The sequence below is a fragment of the Pipistrellus kuhlii genome, unplaced genomic scaffold (genome assembly GCF_014108245.1).
Source record: "Pipistrellus kuhlii isolate mPipKuh1 unplaced genomic scaffold, mPipKuh1.p scaffold_m20_p_158, whole genome shotgun sequence".
In the NCBI taxonomy this organism is placed as follows: Eukaryota; Metazoa; Chordata; class Mammalia; order Chiroptera; family Vespertilionidae; genus Pipistrellus; species Pipistrellus kuhlii.
Window position 1 is genome coordinate 103963 of NW_023425469.1, and position 19965 is coordinate 123927.

The 19965-nt window shown below is 36.8% G+C and overlaps 1 protein-coding gene across 5 annotated transcripts in view; it reads right to left on the bottom strand.

Annotated features, from left to right (window-relative positions):
• RPGR (retinitis pigmentosa GTPase regulator) overlaps window positions 1–19965 on the bottom strand; it is a 61258-nt gene that overhangs the window by 26845 nt on the left and 14448 nt on the right. For all 5 annotated transcript variants that reach the window (XM_036439486.2, XM_036439485.2, XM_036439484.2 and 2 more), the window contains exons 8-11: window positions 16472–16627; window positions 5889–6013; window positions 2934–3116; window positions 1680–1848 (exon numbers count right to left, since the gene is read on the bottom strand). In XM_036439486.2, the coding sequence (XP_036295379.1) occupies window positions 1680–1848; window positions 2934–3116; window positions 5889–6013; window positions 16472–16627 (633 nt within the window). The remainder of the gene's footprint in view (window positions 1–1679; window positions 1849–2933; window positions 3117–5888; window positions 6014–16471; window positions 16628–19965) is intronic.

The following is a 19965-nucleotide window of genomic DNA, read 5'->3' on the forward strand; positions in this document are numbered from 1 at the left end:
GGACACAGGGGAGGCATTTAATAAACTTTTTTCCTTTGGATACCCTCAAAACAAATAAAAAAAACCCAGTCAAGTAAAATTGGCTTGTCATGGCCTATAAAACCACAAATAATTTGTCACTGTGTCTGTTTCCAAAATCATCTTGTCCTGCTTTTTAACCTCAATCTCTAGCCCCAATGGTTGTCTTTCCTTTTCTTAAAACGGCCTCCAAATATTTATGTATGCTATTTTCTTTGCCTGGAATACATATACTCTCTTTCTTTCTGTGACTTTCTTTCTTATCCTCTATGTTTTAGCTTAATTGTCATCTTCTCAACAAGGTCTTCCAAGATCACCTTTCCTCTATGATAAACACTGAAGTCTGCAAATAAACTAAGAAAAAGTCACATAATATGTTGGACACAACATTCAAAATACTTTTCACTAAGACAGCTTTAGCAAACAGTCACAAAAAGATAAGGAATTTTTTTCTTTTGATCTAGTTACAAATTCTCTATACTTTCACATTCAAATCTTGAAATGGAAAACAATTTCTCAAAACCATAAACTTCTCTTTTCCTTGTACATACTGCTGTCAGAATCTACTTTTCCTATGTACAGGACTGAAGAGTGCCACTGATTTTTTTTAGTTTCAAAAGAAAACATCCAAAAATTCTGGGTGAAATGAAGGAAACCAGATCATTATCAAGGTCCTAGTTGTAGATAGTATCTCATTATCATGGCCCACAATTCTTACCTGAATTTCTGATCTTTTATTACCTTAATTTTTTGTCTAGCTCCCTGATCCCTAAAATACTAAAAATTATCTCTGCCATAGTCCTTAATCCCAAATGCCCAGATTATCTTCTTCATTAGAATCCTACTAATTACTCTGATCTCCTGGTCTTCGCTTCTTGTCCTGCCTCTATCATCCAAGCACATGCCCTGAAGTAACATATATATACTTGTAAGATACACAAATATCTATAGACAAAATTATTTAGAAGATGTATGTAACAGCTAAAGAGCTGGGATTACAATTTAAAACATAAAAGCTATATTTAACAGGTAGTGAGGTGGAGGTATTAATAATAACCATGAATATATTTACTAACGGGTTTATAGAGGTGCTAGGCTAAATGCTAAGTATTTTATATGCCTTACTTAACTGTCACAATAACTCTCTAAAATAGGTATTATTAAACTCAAAGATAGGAAAATTGAGACTTATAAATCAGTCACATAGTTAATAAATATCAGAGCTGTTATCAGGCCACAAATCAATTTAACTTCATATACCAGGTTCTTAACCACTATGCTATACTACCTAAATGCAGAACTTCACACAGGTCCAGAAGACCTGCATTCAAACCCATTCACTTCATTTATAAACTGATCTTGGACAAGTCAATCTCTTCAAGCCTTTCTCTTTTCATCTATAAAAGTAAAGAATATAACTCCTATCTATTTCAAAGACTTGATTCAGGGTTTAAAGGAGACAATGTAAGCTAAAGTACTATGCATGCCAAACACTGCTTGCTATTTGTAAGAGCATTCTAGGATTTGAGTTCAAATGAGTGATGTCAGTCTTTAGGAAGAAAAAAAATTTAATTGAAGAAAACATTTTAAGGTAATATGAAAACAACAGGAACAAAAGCTACAGTTTTTTTTCTCAGAGCAGACAGAGTATCAAATATTACCTGGTTCCATGGGCTTCATGGAGTCCTCCTTTTCAGTCATTTTTCCTGACAGATTATTTGTAGATATGCAGAAAGGAACTAAACTTGGGGAGAAACAAACAGGTGACCCAAGAGTCCCTTTAATTGGAGGTAGTATTTGAGTCATTTGAAGAGAATCTGGGGATTTCTCCTTAAAAAAAAGGTTAAATAAACTTAGATGTTTTATACATTTAAAACAGAAATCAAATACCCCATGGTTGCTAAAAACAATTGAGAGAATTCAAAATTGGCCAACATCCCACACCATTCATTTGATATAATCCCAAAAGGCTCAAAAATGTTTTGTTTTGTTGTCTCTGTATCAAAGTTGCTCTAAATTGCCAATTTGCAAGCCTATTTTTCACACGATGGGGAAAGATACGTTTGTTTTGTTTTCTCTGCTTTCTTGAGAAACAAAAAATTACTCATAATACATAAATAACAACTACAAAATGTTTATGGGATATATCTCAATCTTTCCATATATACTTTTCATAATAAAAAGTCAAACTAAACCTTTTACCTCAAAAGAAATTAATTTTGCAACTTAAACCAATTTTTAAAAAAAGGAATGTCTCGCCTGGTCAGTGTGGGTCAGTGATTGAGCATAGACCTATGAACCAGGAATTCATTGTTCGATTCCCAGTCAAGGTACATGCTAGCGAGGGTTTTGGATTCGATCCCAAGTAGGGAGCATGCAGGAGGCAGCCATCAATGATTCTCACTCACCATTGATGTTTCTATCTCTCTCTACCTCTCTATGAAATCAATAAAAATATATTAAAATTTTTTTAGTATCATAGAAATAATTTTAAAGCCCAGAAAAAGACTCTCTAAATTTAACTGAAAAAATATCCCCTTTCTCAAACTGAAGACCTTAACATATTCTTTGTTTTCCATATTTCATTGTTTATAACATATAACTTTCCACTGCTCATGAGGTATATATAACTAAAAGATAAAAGCAAAGTAAAAGTCAATTCACATGCAGTTGAGAAAACAACTCTCAGCATTTAATCCAGTGTGATATTAGCAATTTGAATTTTCTAATTTGTATGTTTAACAGTTTAAATGAGTTCCCTTTAAAAGCTTATAAGCCCTCAATTCTAATAATTTTATTTAGTAAATGTTTCTGGCAAGTCCCTTCATAGATTTTAAAAGAAAATGGATCTTTTTCTTCCAGTTTTATTTGTAGTAATAGACAATACTATTATATAGATTAGGCCACAATCGTACCCTCTCTCTTCGACGCACACGTGCTGATAAACTTCTATGCAGTATGTTTCCTGAGGTCAGGTCGCTGATGGACCGAGAAGCTGCTGCAGGTCTGCGAGAATCACAAATTTCCCTAAGTGCAATTTTTTCTATAACAGGTTGTGGAGTAGCAAACACTACCATGTGACATCCACCACAGGCAACCTGCAGCATAAATTGACAGATAACTTAATTGACACTGGCTTTAAACACAAGTAGGTTTTTAACAGTTTTTAGCTACAAAACATTTACTTAGTGGTAGATTTTCTATGCTGAATGACTCTCTCTCTGGACATACACATACTCTCTCTCTCTCTCTCTCTCTCTCACACACACACACACACACAAAAAAAAAATTGTAATATACAATTGATCTTTGAACACAGGTCCACTTATATGTTCATTTTTTGAAATAAATAGACAGTTGGCTTTCCATATCCCTGGGTTTCACCATCTGTGGATTCAATCAACTGTGAATTGAAAACAGTATTTATGATCCACAGCTGGGAATCCACAGATGCAGAGGGTCGACTGTATGCATTGTTCTAGCCATCTATATAGGTATATAAAAGCCTAAGTGAGTATTACGATCAAGTGACCGGAACAACCAGTCACTATGACTAGAACTGACCACCAGGGGGCAGATGCTCAATGCAAAAGCTGCCTCCTGGTGGTCAGTGTGCTCCCACAGCCAATCTCCCCCAGCCCCTCCCCTCTGTGGGCCAACCTCCCGTGGTCTCTCCCCCCAGGTCCCAATGGGAAGGGGTGGAGGGCTGTCTGGCCAACTTCTGGGGTCCTTCCTCCTGGTTGGCTGGCCCCCTGATAGGCCTTGATTGCTGGCCAGGCTGAGGGACACCACCCATGCAATTAGAATAAGTTCTTAATTGGCAAAAGTATTAGAAACAACAGATACAAAATGACTGCTGGAGATAAAACTAGAATTCATGCACCAGGCCTCTAGTTTTATATAAAGGACTCAAGCTTTTGTGGATTTTGGTTATCTGTGGCAAGTTCTGGAACCAATCTCCTGCAGATATAAAGGGATGATTGTAGTTAAGTTTTTGGAAAGTCAAAAGTTATACATAGATTAAAATATATATATATATATATATATATATATATATATATATATATATATATATATATATATATATATATATTGTTGACTTCAGAGAGGAAGGAAAAGGGAGAGAGAGAAACATCAATGATTAGAAACAATCATGAATTGGCTGCCTCCTGCATACTGGGGATTGAGCCCACAACCCAGACATGTGCCTTTGACTGGATTTTCAAATTTGTAGGGTCAGTACCCCTAACCCCTGAGTTGTTCAAGCCATCAAATGCATATTCTTTAAACACTATAATTGAAAATTAGAACAAATTTAACACACTATTTTACACACTTTCAATTTGATATAGTATAGAGAAAAAACTATATTTGATAGTACAGAGAAAAAAGTAAATGTAATGTTATAATTCTTACAAGTTAGAAAATGTTATTTTAATCTGAGAGCAACAGGTTAATTACTTGTAAAAATTATTCAGAAAAATTCAACTTGGAAAAAGAATAAATCAGTCTCATGGGCTAATCATGTCTCTGAGCCTTTTGTTATTGTTGTTAATCCTCACCTGAGGATATTTTTTTCCCACTGATTTTTAGAGAGTGGAAGGGAGGCAGAGAAGAAGGCACGGAGGAAGAGGGGGGGGAGATAGAGATAGATGATGATAGATAGATAAACACTGATGTGAAAGAGACAAATTCGTTGGTCAAATTCCTCCTGCACATGCTTGGACTAGGGCTGGGGATTGAATGTACACGCTCTTTAATGGGAATTGTACCCAAGGCCCTTAGGTGCTCAGGCAGGTGCACTAACCACTTAACAACACTGGCCAGGACCAAGCCTTTTTCTTTGCATGAATATTTTTTAAAGTCCTTAGAGCAAAATGCAAGCATTTAAAATGATGGAACAATGAAAAATAAAATCAATAAAGTATTTTTAGAAATAAATAATTTTCAATAAAGTGTTTAAAAAACCATGTGTAGTATTTTTAACATAAAGATTTTTTTTATCAACTTTATAGTGTACATGGTGGCATAAGAATAGCATATTCCAAACCTTTCCTTTATTTTCAAAGTTAAAATTTATACATTGTACATAGCATTTTAAAAAATGACCTTCCCTATAAGACTATAAGCTCAGTAAATAAGGATTTAATTATTTTCTTTATCACTATATGTTTTTTATTCCTTATACTCAGTCAGTATCTTATTTAGAGCAGGGGTTCATTAAACGGGTTAAATCAAAGAACAGAAATGTTCCATAATATGAGGTACTGAGTTTTTGGAGAACAAATTTCAAGTGATATAATCATCACCAAAGAAACAGAATTTTCAAGTCTGTAGTTCTTAATTGGCAAAAGTATTAGAAACAACATATAAAAAATGACTGCTGGGGATAACTCTGAAACAGTACCTTCTTAACCAAACAACATTTGGTCAACAAAACATACTTTCAAAACTTCATTAATTATCAGAGTTTTCTTTATGGAGAATTTAAAAGTCTTAGTAATATCTAATTCAACAAATATTTATAGATGACTATTGTAAGGTACTCTGCTGGGTAATATAGCAGTCATAAAGCTGTCAGGCATGGCACAATCCTGGTTTTAAAGAAACATATGAAATTAAAATAGAAGAGTCAAGATTAAGGCAAAACGGAAGGTGTTAAAGGAGGAAAATTAGGAAAGGGACAAAGTTTCAGAGTGACATGATGTCTGACATTTGGCTTTTAGGAAACATATATATATATATATGTATATATATATATTAGATATAGCCATGATATTCTTTCATTAACGTATGTATTTTCTATAAAATACTGAAAGATTCAAATAAAGAAATATGAAAATATAAACAAGGAATTGCAATATCCTTACCAAATAAACTTTAAATCTCAAAAAATTAGGGCACAAAGTAGGAACAAACTGATTGGTAAAATTCTCCATTCCAAGTCCTAATTTCCCATATCGACCATCTCCAAAAGTATACATTCGGCCTATATCTAAAATGCAAAGAAGAGAGAATTATTTAAGTGTTACTCATATGACTTCATTTGTAAATAAACGAATATATTAATTTGCATTGCAATTCTAATGCCCCCACACACACATTCTGCATTCACTTTTACTTGATGCATTAATGTTTCCATACTCTCTATGGTCTCTGTGGTCTTGCACATAACATTAGGTAATAGATACTCTGAGAATATGTCATTAAACCCTTCGTGGTTTAAAAGTTGAAACTCAGTTGTGTGAGGCCTCATGTAGAGCAGCAGCAATCTAGCATGAGATCTCATGATATATATCATCTTCTCAAGGGGAAAGAGTTTTGTATTCTGATCCCCTACATCCAAATACAAACAATTTCCTTTTAATCTCAATTCATTGATTGAATCAGGAATTCTCAACCTGGGCACTACTGACATTGGGGCTGACTGTGTGGGTTTGTCCTATGTAGGATGTTTAGCAACATCTCTGGCATCTATCTACTAAATGCCCATAGAATACCCCACCTCTGCAGTTGTGACAATCAAAAATGTCTCCAGACATTGCCATGTGCCTTGGGGGACAAGATCACCACTGATAGAAAAATACAGGCAAAAATAATCCAGCTGTCTTTTTTTACTAGTTCTGTTCCTAGGATGTGAAACATTGCTGATAGAAATGCCATAAACCAACTCTGCCAACTAACCCCTATACCAATACTGGGTGTCATCTACCGATATATAAGTGGTCCCACAATGATGATGAGTAGTAATCTTGTCACTTATCCCACTGCCATAGAGAACCTTCATTCCTCAAGCGCTTCCTTCATAAACTTCATCTTAAGTGGGTAAGTACCATGGAAACAAAAGTAAAGGGAAAGGTTCCAGGATGGGTATAGAGGAGAAGGATCTCCCATTAGTCTGGGAATTATGGAAGGCTTTCAAACTGGAGCATAAGGGATGATTAGAGTTTAGCTACAAGAAGGGAGCAATGAATCTTCTAAGCAGAATCAGCAGTACATACAAAAGCTCTGAGTCAAGAAAAAACAGCATAGTCAAGAAGCTGAAAGGCAATCAACATGCCTGTAGCACAAGGGAGTGGTATGAGTCTGAAAAGATAAGAAGGAACTACAACATAAAATATTTTGTTGGTTCATCTTAAGAATTTCTGAACTCTAGTCTAAGAGGAGAAGAGCACATTGGGAACATCTAGTTTAAGATAGCAAAGTAATTTCATACTAAGAAAACCCAAGAGAACTGACTGAAAATGATTAGAAAAAATACAATTCAGTGAAGAAGTTCAAAAATTAATATACAAAAATAAAGATTCCCTACAAATCAGCAATAACCAGTATTTAGACTCTAAATTTACTCTTATAATTCTCACTATTAGGTTATTTCCTTTCTTTATATATATTCCCCATTATCTTTTTTGCCTTCCCCACCCTCCTTTGACCCTGATTTATTTATCCAAAATGTTTTTTGAAGGTTTGACCTTTTAATTTGATTATCTTTAGCCAGGAAAAAATAAACTCTGATCCAAGTCTCCTGATTCCACTTCCAACCTCCAAAAGCTTTTAAAAATGTGAGCTACTGGCTATCATGTGAAACTGAGAACTTACAGATAACTTACTACATAATCCTGGAGAAAAAAATAATCACAACACAAGTCCCCTGGGGACAATTCATGAGCAAAAAGGCAAACAAAGTTAATGTTCAATTATTTGTGCTACAACTTCTTTCATCAGGAGTAAAGGTATTATGAAAGTTTAACTAAGTAATCTCATTGTATGTTTAGATGACCCATAAAAGTGTGTATTTAACATCAATGGCAATTAGAATTGATGAAAAATGATAGGAAGGGCAGAGAAACTGAGATTAGGATCCTGCAAGTGTGACATACATTTCAACAACAATCCTAGGACTATGAAAGAATAGTAATTCTTTACATTGTATATACATGCTCGATTCTATGCTATATTTATAAAGATCAGTATTTAAAATTATAGGTAGGTCTCTTCTACCCCAAAGAACCTTTCAAAGAGACATACCTGCCCATTTTCAAGTACAGATTCTATTTTCCCTAACCAGACACCATTAGATGAGCTCCACTATAGCAGTAGCTGTTTTTTTTTTTCTAAAAAAAAATCTTTATTGTTGAGAGTATTACAGATGTTTCCCTTCCCCCCCACCAATGTCTTCCTTCAACTGTTCCTGCCCTGCCCCAGGCCTTCAACACCCTATTGTCTGTGTCCATAGGTAATGTATATATGCATATAAGATCTTTGGTTAATCTCTTCTCACCCCCCTTCCCCTTTTCCTTCTGAGACTCATCAGCCTGTTTTCATGCCTCTGTTTTATTCATCAGTTTATTTTGTTCATTAGATTCCTTGTTTATTTTTAGATCCAATTGTTGAAATGTATTTATTGCCATAAAATTGTTCATATTTTTTATTTTTCTCCTCTTCCTTCTCCTCCTCCTCTCCCTCCTTCTTCTTTTCTCCCCCTCCTCTTCCTTTTTTATATTCTTCCTCTTCTTAAAGAATACCCTTCAACATTTCATGTGATACTATTTTCAAAAGGAGGAAAAATGGAAGGAAAAGTGGATCTTGTCAGAGGCCTGAATATTCACAGCTGCAGTGACCACCGAGCAGCTGTGAGCCTCAGAACACCGGTCCCAGGTGGCGCAAACACTTGGACTCAAAGGAGTGCTCCACCGCACAATAAAAAGGAGAGAGAGAATTACATAACCAGACATCCTGAAAAGAGAGATCATGGGGAGACAAAGAAACAGCCCACATATGAAAGAAAAGCAGGCATCACCAGAAAAAGAAGTAAATGAGTTAGAGGCAAGCAACCTACCAGAGCAAGAATTCAGAGTAATGAACATAAGATGGCTAAAAAGAATGGAAGAAAAATTTGACAATATGAGTAAGAACCAAGAAGAAATGAAAAATGAGATTGCTACTGTAAAGAACTCAATAGAAAGCATCAAGAGTAGACTAGAAGAACCAGAGGACCGCATTAGTGAGCTAGAAGACAAGATGGAAAAAAAATACCCAATTAGAGCAGCTTCTGGAAAAAAATAAATAAATAAAAAGCAGGAGGAGAGCCTAAAGGGAACTTTGGGACAATACAAAACAAAACAATATCAGAATAATAGGGATTCCAGAAGGAAAGGAAACTGATGAAGGCATAGAAAAAATGTTTGAAGAAATAATGACATAAATAATAATAAAACTTTCCTGAGATAGAGAAGAAAAAACCCACACGAATCCAAGAAGCTTGCAGAGTCCCAAGCAAAATGAATCCCAAAATACTGACACCAAAGCAAATTATAATTAAATTGGCAAACACCAATGACAAAGTAAGAATCTTAAAGGCAGTCAGAGAGAGACAGAAAGTTACATATAAAGGAACCCACCAGACTAGCAACTGATTTCTCAACAGAAACTCATCAGGTCAGAAGGGAATGGAATGAAATATACAAAGTCATGCAAAGGAAGGGTCTGAATCCAAGAATACTGTACCCAGCAAGGCTACCAATGAAAATTGAAGGCGAAATCAGGAGCTTCACAAGCAAAAACAAACTAAGAGAATTTATCACCACCAAACCAGCAATGCAAGAAATGCTAAAGGATCTGATGTAAAAATAAAGAAATAGGAAGCAAAGAAGGAACACAGGGGTATAGAAAAAAATGGCGACAAATAAGAACCTATTAATAATAATTTTAAATGTAGATGGATTAAATGCCCCAATCAAAAAACAGGGTAATGGATTGGATAAGAAAACAAGACCCATATATCTGCTGTCTACAAGAAACCCATTTCAGAAAAAAAGATGCACACAGAATGAGGGTGAAGGGATGGAAAAGGTTTTCCAGGTGAATGGAAATGAAAAAAAAAAAAAAAAGCTGCTGTAGCAATACTTTCTTCTGACAAATTAGATTTCAAAGTGAAGGACACAGCAAGAGATAATGAAGGCCACTTCATAATATTAAAGGGAACAATCCAACAAGAAGAAATAACCCAGGTAAACATATGTGCACCCAATATAGGAACATCCAAATACATTAAAAAAAAAAAAACTGCTAGAGGACATTAAGGGAGAGTTTAATAGCAATACAATAATAATAGGAGATTTTAATACCCCACTATCACCTTTGGACAAATCATCTAAACAAAAATCAGCAAAGAAACATCAATCCTAAATGACGCACTAGATCAGATGGAATTAATCGACATCTTCAGAACATTTCACCCCAAAGCCACAAAATATACATTCTTCTCAAGTGCACATGGGTCATTTTCAAAGATAGACTAGATATTGGGTCATACGCAAAGACTATTCAAATTCAAGAAGATAGAAATCATATCAAGCATCTTCTCAGATCGTAGTGGCATAAAACTGGAAATCAACTACAATAAAAATAATCCAAAGAAATCAAATACATGGAGACTAAACAGCAAGATATTAAACAATGACTGGGTTGCCAGAGAAATCAAGGAAGAAATTAAAAACATCCTGGCAACAAATGACAAAGAAAACACAACAATCCAAAATTTATGGGACACAGCAAAAGCAGTTTTGAGGGAAGTTCATATCTCTACAAGCCTACTGCAAAAAAAAAAAAAAAAAAAAAAAAAAAAAAAAAAAAAAAAACCAAGAAAAAATGGTAACAAATTATCTAACTCTGCAACTCAAAGAGTTAGAAAAAGAGCAACAAGAAAAGCCCAGTGTAAGCAGAAGAAAGGAAATAAAAATCAGAGCGGAGATAAATGACATAGAGACCAAAGAAACAATACAAAAGATCAACAAAACCAAGAGCTAGTTCTTTGAAAGGATAAACAAGATTGATGAACCTCTAGCCAGGCTAACCAAGAAACAAAGAGAGATGTCCCAAATAAACAAAATCAGAAATGAAAGAGGTGAAAATAACAACAGACCCCGCCGAAATACAAAGGGTTGTTACAAAATACTACGAACAAATCTATTCCAACAAACTGGACAACCTGGAGGAAATGGACATATTCCTAGAAAAATATAACTTTCCAAAACTCAATCAGGAAGAATCTAAAAATCTCAATAGACCAGTGATCTTGGAAGAAATTGAAACAGTCATCAAAAAGCTTCAAGCAAACAAAAGCCCAGGGCCAGATGGCTTCACAGGAGAGTTTTACCAAACATTCAAGGAAGAACTAAAACCTATCCTTCTCAGACTATTCCAATAAATTCCAGAGAAAGGAACACTTCCAAACTCCTTCTATGAAGCCAGCATCACCCTAATACCAAAACCTGATAAAGACAACACAATGAAAGAAAATTAAAGGCCAATTTCCCTCATGAACGTAGATGCCAAAATCCTCAACAAAATTCTAGCAAATCGGCTCCAGCAGAGCATCACAAAGATCATACACCACGACCAAGTAGGATTTATACCAGGAATGCAAGGATGGTACAATATCCGCAAATCAGTAAACATGATACATCACATAAACAAATTGAGAGGTAAAAATCATATAGTCATATCAATTGATACAGAAAAAGCATTTGATAAAATCCAACACCCTTTCCTCATAAAAACTCTCAACAAGGTGGGAATACAAGGATCATACCTCAACATAATAAAAATTATATATGATAAAACCACAGCCAACATCATACTCAATGGGCAAAACTAAAACCATTCCCTCTAAGAACAGGAAAAAGACAGGGATGCCCACTCTCACCACTCCTGTTTGACATAGTATTGGAAGTACTAGCCATTGCAATTAGACAGGAAGAAGAAATAAAAGGCATCCAAATTGGAAAAAAAGAAGTAAAATTGTCCTTATTTGCAGATGACATGATATTGTACATAAAAAACCCAAAAGACTCCATAAAAAAACTATTAGATTTAATAAATGAATTCGGCAATGTAGCAGGATACAAAATTAACGCCCAGAAATCTATGGCATTTCTATACACCAATAGTGAATTTACAGAAACAGAGACTAAAAAACAATCCCATTTACCATTGCACCAAAAAAATTAAGATACCTAGGAATAAACTCAACTAAGGAGGCAAAAGACTATACGTGGAAAACTACATGACACTGAAAAAAGAGATAGAGGAAGATGTAAATAGATGGAAGAACATACCATGTTCATGGATTGGTAGAATCAACATCATCAAAATGTTCATACTTCCCAAAGCAATTTACAGGTTCAATGCACTCCCCATTAAAATACCAATGGCATATTTCACTGACCTAGAAAGAACTCTCCAAAAATTCATCTGGAACAAAAAAAGACCACGAATAGCTACAGCAATCCTGAGAAAGAAGAATAAAGTAGGAGGGATCTCAATACCAGATTTCAAGCTGTATTACAAAGCCACGGTTCACAAAACAGCCTGGTACTGGCACAAGAACAGACATATAGATCAATGGAATAGAATAGAGAATCCAGATATCAACCCAAATCACTATGCTCAATTAATATTTGACAAAGAAGGAATGAACATACAATGGAGTCAAGACAGTCTCTTCAATAAATGGTGTTGGGAAAATTGGACAGATACATGCAAAAGAATGAAACTAGATCACCAACTTACACCATAACAAAAATAAACTCAAAATGGACACAGGGCTTCAACATAAGACAGGAAACCATAAAAGTACTAGAAGCATCCACATGCAGCAAAATCTCATACATATGCCAAAAGAATTTCTTCACTGATACTGCCCCTAGGGCAATGAAAGCTAAAGAGAAAATAAACAAATGGGATTACATCAAAATAAAAAGCTTTTTTACAGCAAAAGAAACCATCAACAAAACAAGAAGAAAGCCCACTGTATGGGAGAACATATTTGCAAATGTTATCACTTATAAAGGTTTAATCTCCAACATCTACAGACAGCTTATACAACTTAATAAAAGGAAGATAAATGGTTCAATTAAAAAGTGGGCAATGGGCCTAAATAGAATCTTTTCAAAAGAAGACAGAAGGAAGGCCAAGAGGCACATGAAAACATGCTCAAAGTCACTAATTATCCAAGAGATGCAAATAAAAATGACAATGCGGTACCATCTCACACCTGTCAGAATGGCCAACATCAACAAATCAACAAACGACAAGTGCTGGCGAGGATGCTGAGCAAAAGGAACCCTCATGCTCTGCTGGTGGGAATGTAGACTGGTACAACCAGTGTGGAGAACAGTATGGAGTTTCCTAAAAAAACTGAAAATGTAACTCCCATTTGACCCAGTAATCCCACTCCTTAGGAATATATCCAAAAAACTAGAAACACCAATGAAAAAGGATATATGCACCTCTATGTTCATAGCGGCACAATCTACAATAGATAGGATTTGGAAACAGCCTAGCTGCCTGTCAGCAGATGATTGGATCAAAAAACCATGGCACATCAACACAATGGAATACTATGCTGCAGTAAAAAGAATGAATTCTTATCAGTTGCAGCGAGCTGGATGGAATTGGAGAACATTAGGCTGAGTGAAATAAGCCAATCAATGAAAGAAAAACACCATATGATCTCACTCATTTATGGATAATAAGGAACATTATAAACTGATGAACAAAAAGATAGATACATAGACAGTAAAGAAACAGACTGTCAAATTACAGCCGGGAAGGTAGGAAGATATGGGGGAGATCAGAGATCAACAAAGGACATATATGCATGCATATAAGCATAACCAATAGACGAAAAACTCTGGGGAAGGAGAGCATGTATGGGAGTGGGGTGGGGTGGGTATTGGTAAGGTATGTACACATATAATACCTTAATAAAAAAAGAAATTCTGACTTTGAAAAAAAAAGAAGGAAAAATGTAGAAATACTGATATCTGGATTACTCTAAAATATATGATTTTTAACTTTTTAATGCTTTATTTTTACATAGAAATATGACCTAGAAATAGTGAAATTATAGAACCTTTTGTTCTAAAGCAATTAAAACTGTGTAGTATATCAATTACCTACAAGTAACCAAGTCATTTTAGGGGAGGATCTTATATTGAGTCCTACATTAGTAGCACCTAGTTTCTTAAACTGATGAGGGCCCAATGCAGCATCTCCCTGGATAGAGAAAGTACAGAGTGGAAGATCTAAAGGACCCAGATATTCATTTAGTGATCTTAAAGGTGCCTTTCTCTCTATCACTGTGGAGCAAGTAGGGGTCACTCCTGAAAACATCTTAGAGTGGCAAAAGAATCATAAGAATTTAGTGGCGAGGATGTGGAGAAAAAGGAACCCTAGTACACTGCTGGTGGGAATGCAAACTGGTGGAATAACCATGGAAAACTGTGGAGTTTCCTTAAAAAAAAAAAAAAAAAGTAACTGTTATTTGACCCAGTGATCCCATTTCTAGGAATATATCCAAAGAATGCTAAAACACCAATCAAAAAGAATATATGCACCCCCATTGTCATACAAGCACAATTTATAATAGCTAAGATCTGGAAACAGTCCAAGTGCCCATCAGTAGATGAGCTGATAAAAAAGCTGTGGTACATTTATATCATGGAATTCTATGCAGCAGTAAAAAAAGAAGAAACTTTTATTCTTTGAAAGAACATGGAGGGACCTAGAGAGCATTATGTTAAGCAAAATAATCCAGGCAGAGAGAAAAATATAAAATGATTTCATTTCTATGAGGAATCGAATGAACACAATAAATGGACAAACTAAATAGATCCAGAGGCATGGAAGTCTGGAACGGACTGATGAATCTTGGAGAGAAGTAGGAAGAAATTAACCAAAGAACTTAGATACATACTTGAGGCCGGTGCATGAATTTTATGCATGGGGGAGGAGGATTGAGCCCATTCTGTACTCTCTCCAATCTAGGATGGCTGGCTCCTAACTGCTCACCTGCCTGCCTGCCTGATTGCCCCTAACCACTCTGCCTGCCTGATTGCCCCTAACCACTCTGTCTCCTGCCTGATCACCCCTAACTGCTCTCCCCTGCTGGCTGATTGCCCCTAACTGCCTTTGCCTCGCCCCACCATCATGGCTTTGTCTGGAAGGAAGTCCAGTCTATCTGGTCTAATTAGCATATTACCCTTTATTAGAATAGACTAGAGGCCTGGTGCATGAATTTGTGCATGGGTGGGGTTGCTTGGCCTAGCCAGCGATTGAAACCTATTGAGGGGCCAGCCAGCCAGGGAGAGGGACCCTGGGAGGTTGGCCAGCTGGTCCCCTGATTGAGGCCAATGGGGGGAAGCAACTGGGTGGGGGAGGGGCTGTGGGAGGTTGGCTGGGCAGACCCCCATGACCAGGGCCTATGGTGGGGGGCCAACTGGGCAGGAGAGGACCTGCAGGAGGCCTGCTGGGTGGGAGGAGGAGGGGCCATGGGAGGTTGGCTATGGAAGCACACTGACTACTGGGAGGCAGCTCCTGCACTGAGCATCTGCCCCCTGGTGGTCAGTGTGTGTCATAGTGACTGGTCAACCTGTCATTCAGGTTGTTAGGTCATAACTGTTGCTTATGCATATATATATATATATATATATATATATATATATATATGCGCATGTATTGCCTATGGCCAAAAACAATAGTGTGATGAAGGGCTAGGGAGGAGACAGGAATCTGGTGGAGGGTTACAATGAGGGAAAAAGGGTGGGGCATCTGTAATATGCTCAACAATAAAGATTAAAAATAAAGAATTTACTCAGTCTAAATATAGCTCTGTCAGATTAAATAGGGAGAGTAGTTTAAAATAAGTCCCTTTTTCTTTCCTGGTGAACAGAGCTGGGAAATACAGAATTATACACTTGAAACCCATATTATTTTATTAACCAATTTCACCCCAATAAATTTAAATATATTTTATTGATTTTGTACAGAAAGGAAAGGAGAGAGATAGAGAGTTAGAATCATCGATGAGAGAGAGTCATCGATCAGCTGCCTCTTGCACATCCCCCACTGGGGATATGCCCGCAACTAAGGTACATGCCCTTGACCGGAATCGAACCCGGGACCTTCCAGTCCCCAGGTCGACGCTCTATCCATTGAGCCAAACCGGTTTCGGCTCACCCCAATAAATTTAATAAAAATTAAGATGATGATAATAATGATAATAATAACAATAATAATGGACATGTGGATACACATAAAATAAGTTTTTTTCTCATAAGACTTTTCCCTTTGGTCCAAGTTGAATTAAGAACCTTCAAATTCATACAATTTCTGAATGATTCCAGATTTCTGCCAAAGTATAATACTATGGTCTTATCTCTGACACTGCTGACATATTCTGAAGTTCTTAATCTTTGAATCCTTTATATAGACATTAAATTGAATTAAAATTTTTAAAGTTTACAATTTTATATTCTGGTATATTAAACAAGGAATTCAATTTTCTCAATTATCCTTTGTTTAAGTTATACATTAACTCCATATAGTATTTATTTTATAATACAATATACCCAGTTCTATAAATATAAACCAGAAATCTGATCTGTACCTGTTATCAAAGCTGTGTGATTTTCTCCACAGGCAATAGAAGTTATTTTGTGGTCCTTAACAGATTTAATGATTTTGGGTTCTGCAGTTTCAAAGACAAAAGTGCCAAGACCCAGTTGACCAAATTGTCCCAGACCAAAGGTGTACACAGCTTTCTCTGAAAGGGAAGGGGCAAAAACAAGAAAAGCATTGTAGTGAAGTAGACACTGTCACCATTATATATAGTGAAACTGTGATATTCAACTTTTCACAATGAAGGTTAAGTATCTCTGAAAGAATTCCCATATAAGAATACCTAAGCATACATTTCTCAATGATGAAGGAAGAAGAAAAATGTCAAGGTATAAACTGTAAAAAACAAAAACAAAAAACTCTTTCTTCTAATAACATTACATATAACAACTAATATAACTTTTGGTCATAACACCTTTGTAAAATCTAACAATGTAATTGAATATTAATAAATAATACAATATGAGAAAAACAGATTTCATTAGTTAGCTTCAGATCAATACTACTCTAATTTCACAGAATTCAGTTTGATTTCATGACTAGTAACTTGTTGCCCTGTAGAGATCTTAAGTTTGTCCAAACATAATCTGGATAAGTTAAGTTCTTATTTTTCCTGGGATCTATATTTCATTGAGGACCCCATCTTATAACCAGGCCTTTCTTGTCTTTTGGTAACTGACATACAAGATCACATCTAACACTCTGTGCCTCATTTAGTGTGTCCCAGTTCTAGTCTGACACTTTCTCAATAGCAGTCCACTGTTTTCCTGATTTTAAGGAAAAACTAATTATATCATCACCATAACCAGTAGTTGTATTTCCTAATCTGTCATCGTCACATTTAAATGTTATGTTTAAATAAACAATAAACTAATTTAAATTATCTTTGAAGTATTTTAATGAATGATATCTAGCTAGATTTTAAGACCAGAGATGCAGACATAAGGAAAAAGAAAGCTGGGGAAGGCCCCTATAGAATAATATAATCCAGGCCCTTTCCTTTAGTGAAGGGAATAGTTTAGAACAGAAGGTTAGTTATTCTTTCCTTAAAGGTCTTGCAAAGTATTCTGTAACTTCTAGGTATTCATATAATACTTATTTTATTTTTATTTTTTAAAATATATTTTATTGATTTTGTACAAGAGGAAGGGAGAGAGATAGAAAGCTAGAAACATCGATGAGAGAGTCATTGATCAACTGCCTCTTGCACACCCCCTACTAGGGATATGCCCGCAACCAAGGTACATGCCCTTGACCGGAATCGAACCTGGGTCCCTTCAGTCCCCAAGCCGACGCTCTATGCATTGAGCCAAACTGGTCTCGGCTCATATAATACTTATTAAAACTAATGGTCAATTCTCTCTTCCAAGTCCATTTCTTCATTAGGATTAAATATTTAACCTTTCTGCCAACACTGTGTTCCAGAATACAGATTTCTCATCAGGGCTAGCTCATAATAACCTCCCCCAGGTCCATGGAGAAATGTGAAAAATAGGAAAAGTAGTGAGTTTACCATACAGAAAAATTTATACAATTTAAGGGTGTGTTTTTTATTATAAAATTAAGAGCTTTTAAATTTTTTTTTGAAAATCTCCCTTATTTTATGATACGATTGTGAAAACATTGCTTTTTTTTTTTTGCAATGTCCGTATTTAGTCAATGAAAATCAAAAGCTTGCAACTCTATATTCATCTTCATATTTTATAAAACAAAAATCATAAAATACAAAAGCTTTATTGGTCTATGAGATTGCAAAGTCCGCAAAAGTCTGCAAAAAATAATCAATTTCTGGTAAGATAGCTTTTAACTATAAAATAAAGTCCAAAGGAAGCTAAATGTCTATCTATAATAATAAAAGCATAATATACTTAGATATGACATCATTCCAGATGACCTTCTGAACAAAGCTGGGGCTGCGAGGGAAGCCTGAGTCCCGGGTGCCTGCCAACGGCTGGAGAGAAACCTGGGTCCCAGGTGCCAGAGGGAAGCCAGTGCTGGCAGCCAAGGGAAGGAAGGCCTATTCTTACACAAATTTTGTGCATCAGGCCTCTAGTAATATTATAAGAAAATGTCACACAGAGGGGACCCTTAGCCTGCCCTGCAGGATTGGGTCGAAACCAGCTCTCCGACATTCCCTGAGGGATCTCAGATTGTGAGAGGGTGCAAACCAGGCCGAGGAGCCCAACTGGTGCACGATTGGGGTGGGGGAGGGATGCAGGAGGTTGGCCAGCCAGGGAGGGACCATGGGAGGGCTCCAGGACATGTCCAGCCCATCTCTCAGTTCCAATCAGCCAGACCCCAGCAGCAAACTAACCTACCACTCGACTGTCTGCCTCCTGGTGATAGTACATGTCATAGAGAGCAGTTGAGCGGCCTTAGCATATCATTAGCATATTATGCTTTGATTGATTGAACGGATGACTGGATGACTGGACACTTAGCATATTAGTTTTTTATTATATAGGATAGTGTTCTTTAGAACTTTCAATCACCTATTAAATTCTTTCTGTAATTTTTGTATAAACTACATAAAATATGTAACATAAAGAATAAATTGGAGAACCAAGATGGCTGTCTAGGTAAGCACCTAAGCTGCCGCCTTGCAAAACAATTTCAAAAACAACAACTAAAATCAGAACGGACTTCATCCTAAACCAAAGGAAAGCTGGCGGAGTGGGAAATCTACAACTAGAAAGAAGGACAGAGGCTCACGGATCGGACTGGGACCCACAAAGTGCTGCGTTAGGGAGACACTCCGCGCACATAGAGGAAGTGTGGCTGAATGCCTGGTTGGCAGGAGGGGAGGAATTCCCGATTGTACTGAACCCTTTCTGACAGTACTGAATCCCAACCCCGGCCGACATCCCGTGGATCCAGGCTCATACGGGTGGAGTCTGGACTGTAGAGAAAGGCACCCAGAGACTCAGAGACTGGGATACTGGGGGAGCCGGGAACCCCAGCGGGCAGGGTCTATAGTCAGGTGCATGAGCGAGTGCGAGTAGAGAGGTCCAATCACGGAGGTTGCTGCAGCCTCTCCATAGCAGAAGGAGGCAGAAGCTCCAGACTACAGAGACCCAACCCAATTCTGGGCGAACCCCTGGGGCACCCACATTCTTGCACGGGGGGGGGGGGGAATCTTGGACGGTCAGGTGGAAACTCAGGGAAGCTGGGAAGGCAGAGGTCAGGAGGAAACTCAGGCGAGCGCACAAGGGCAGGGCTGATGGGAAGCCAAGACTGTCAGCTCAGCCCTGAGACTCCGCCCCATCCACACTGAGCACAAAGGCTTCTGCAACTTTGCAAGTCTGATCCTATAAGACTGTCTCCAGTACAGAAGGTATCCCACCCAGAGTAGACACAACTGATACTCACATCCAATTGGCCTGAAGGTCAATTCCTCTCAGGGATACCAACAACAATCAAGTCTTAACTACAACAAGGCTGTATACTCAGTCCACAAAGGGGAACACCAAAAGTGTCTACCTC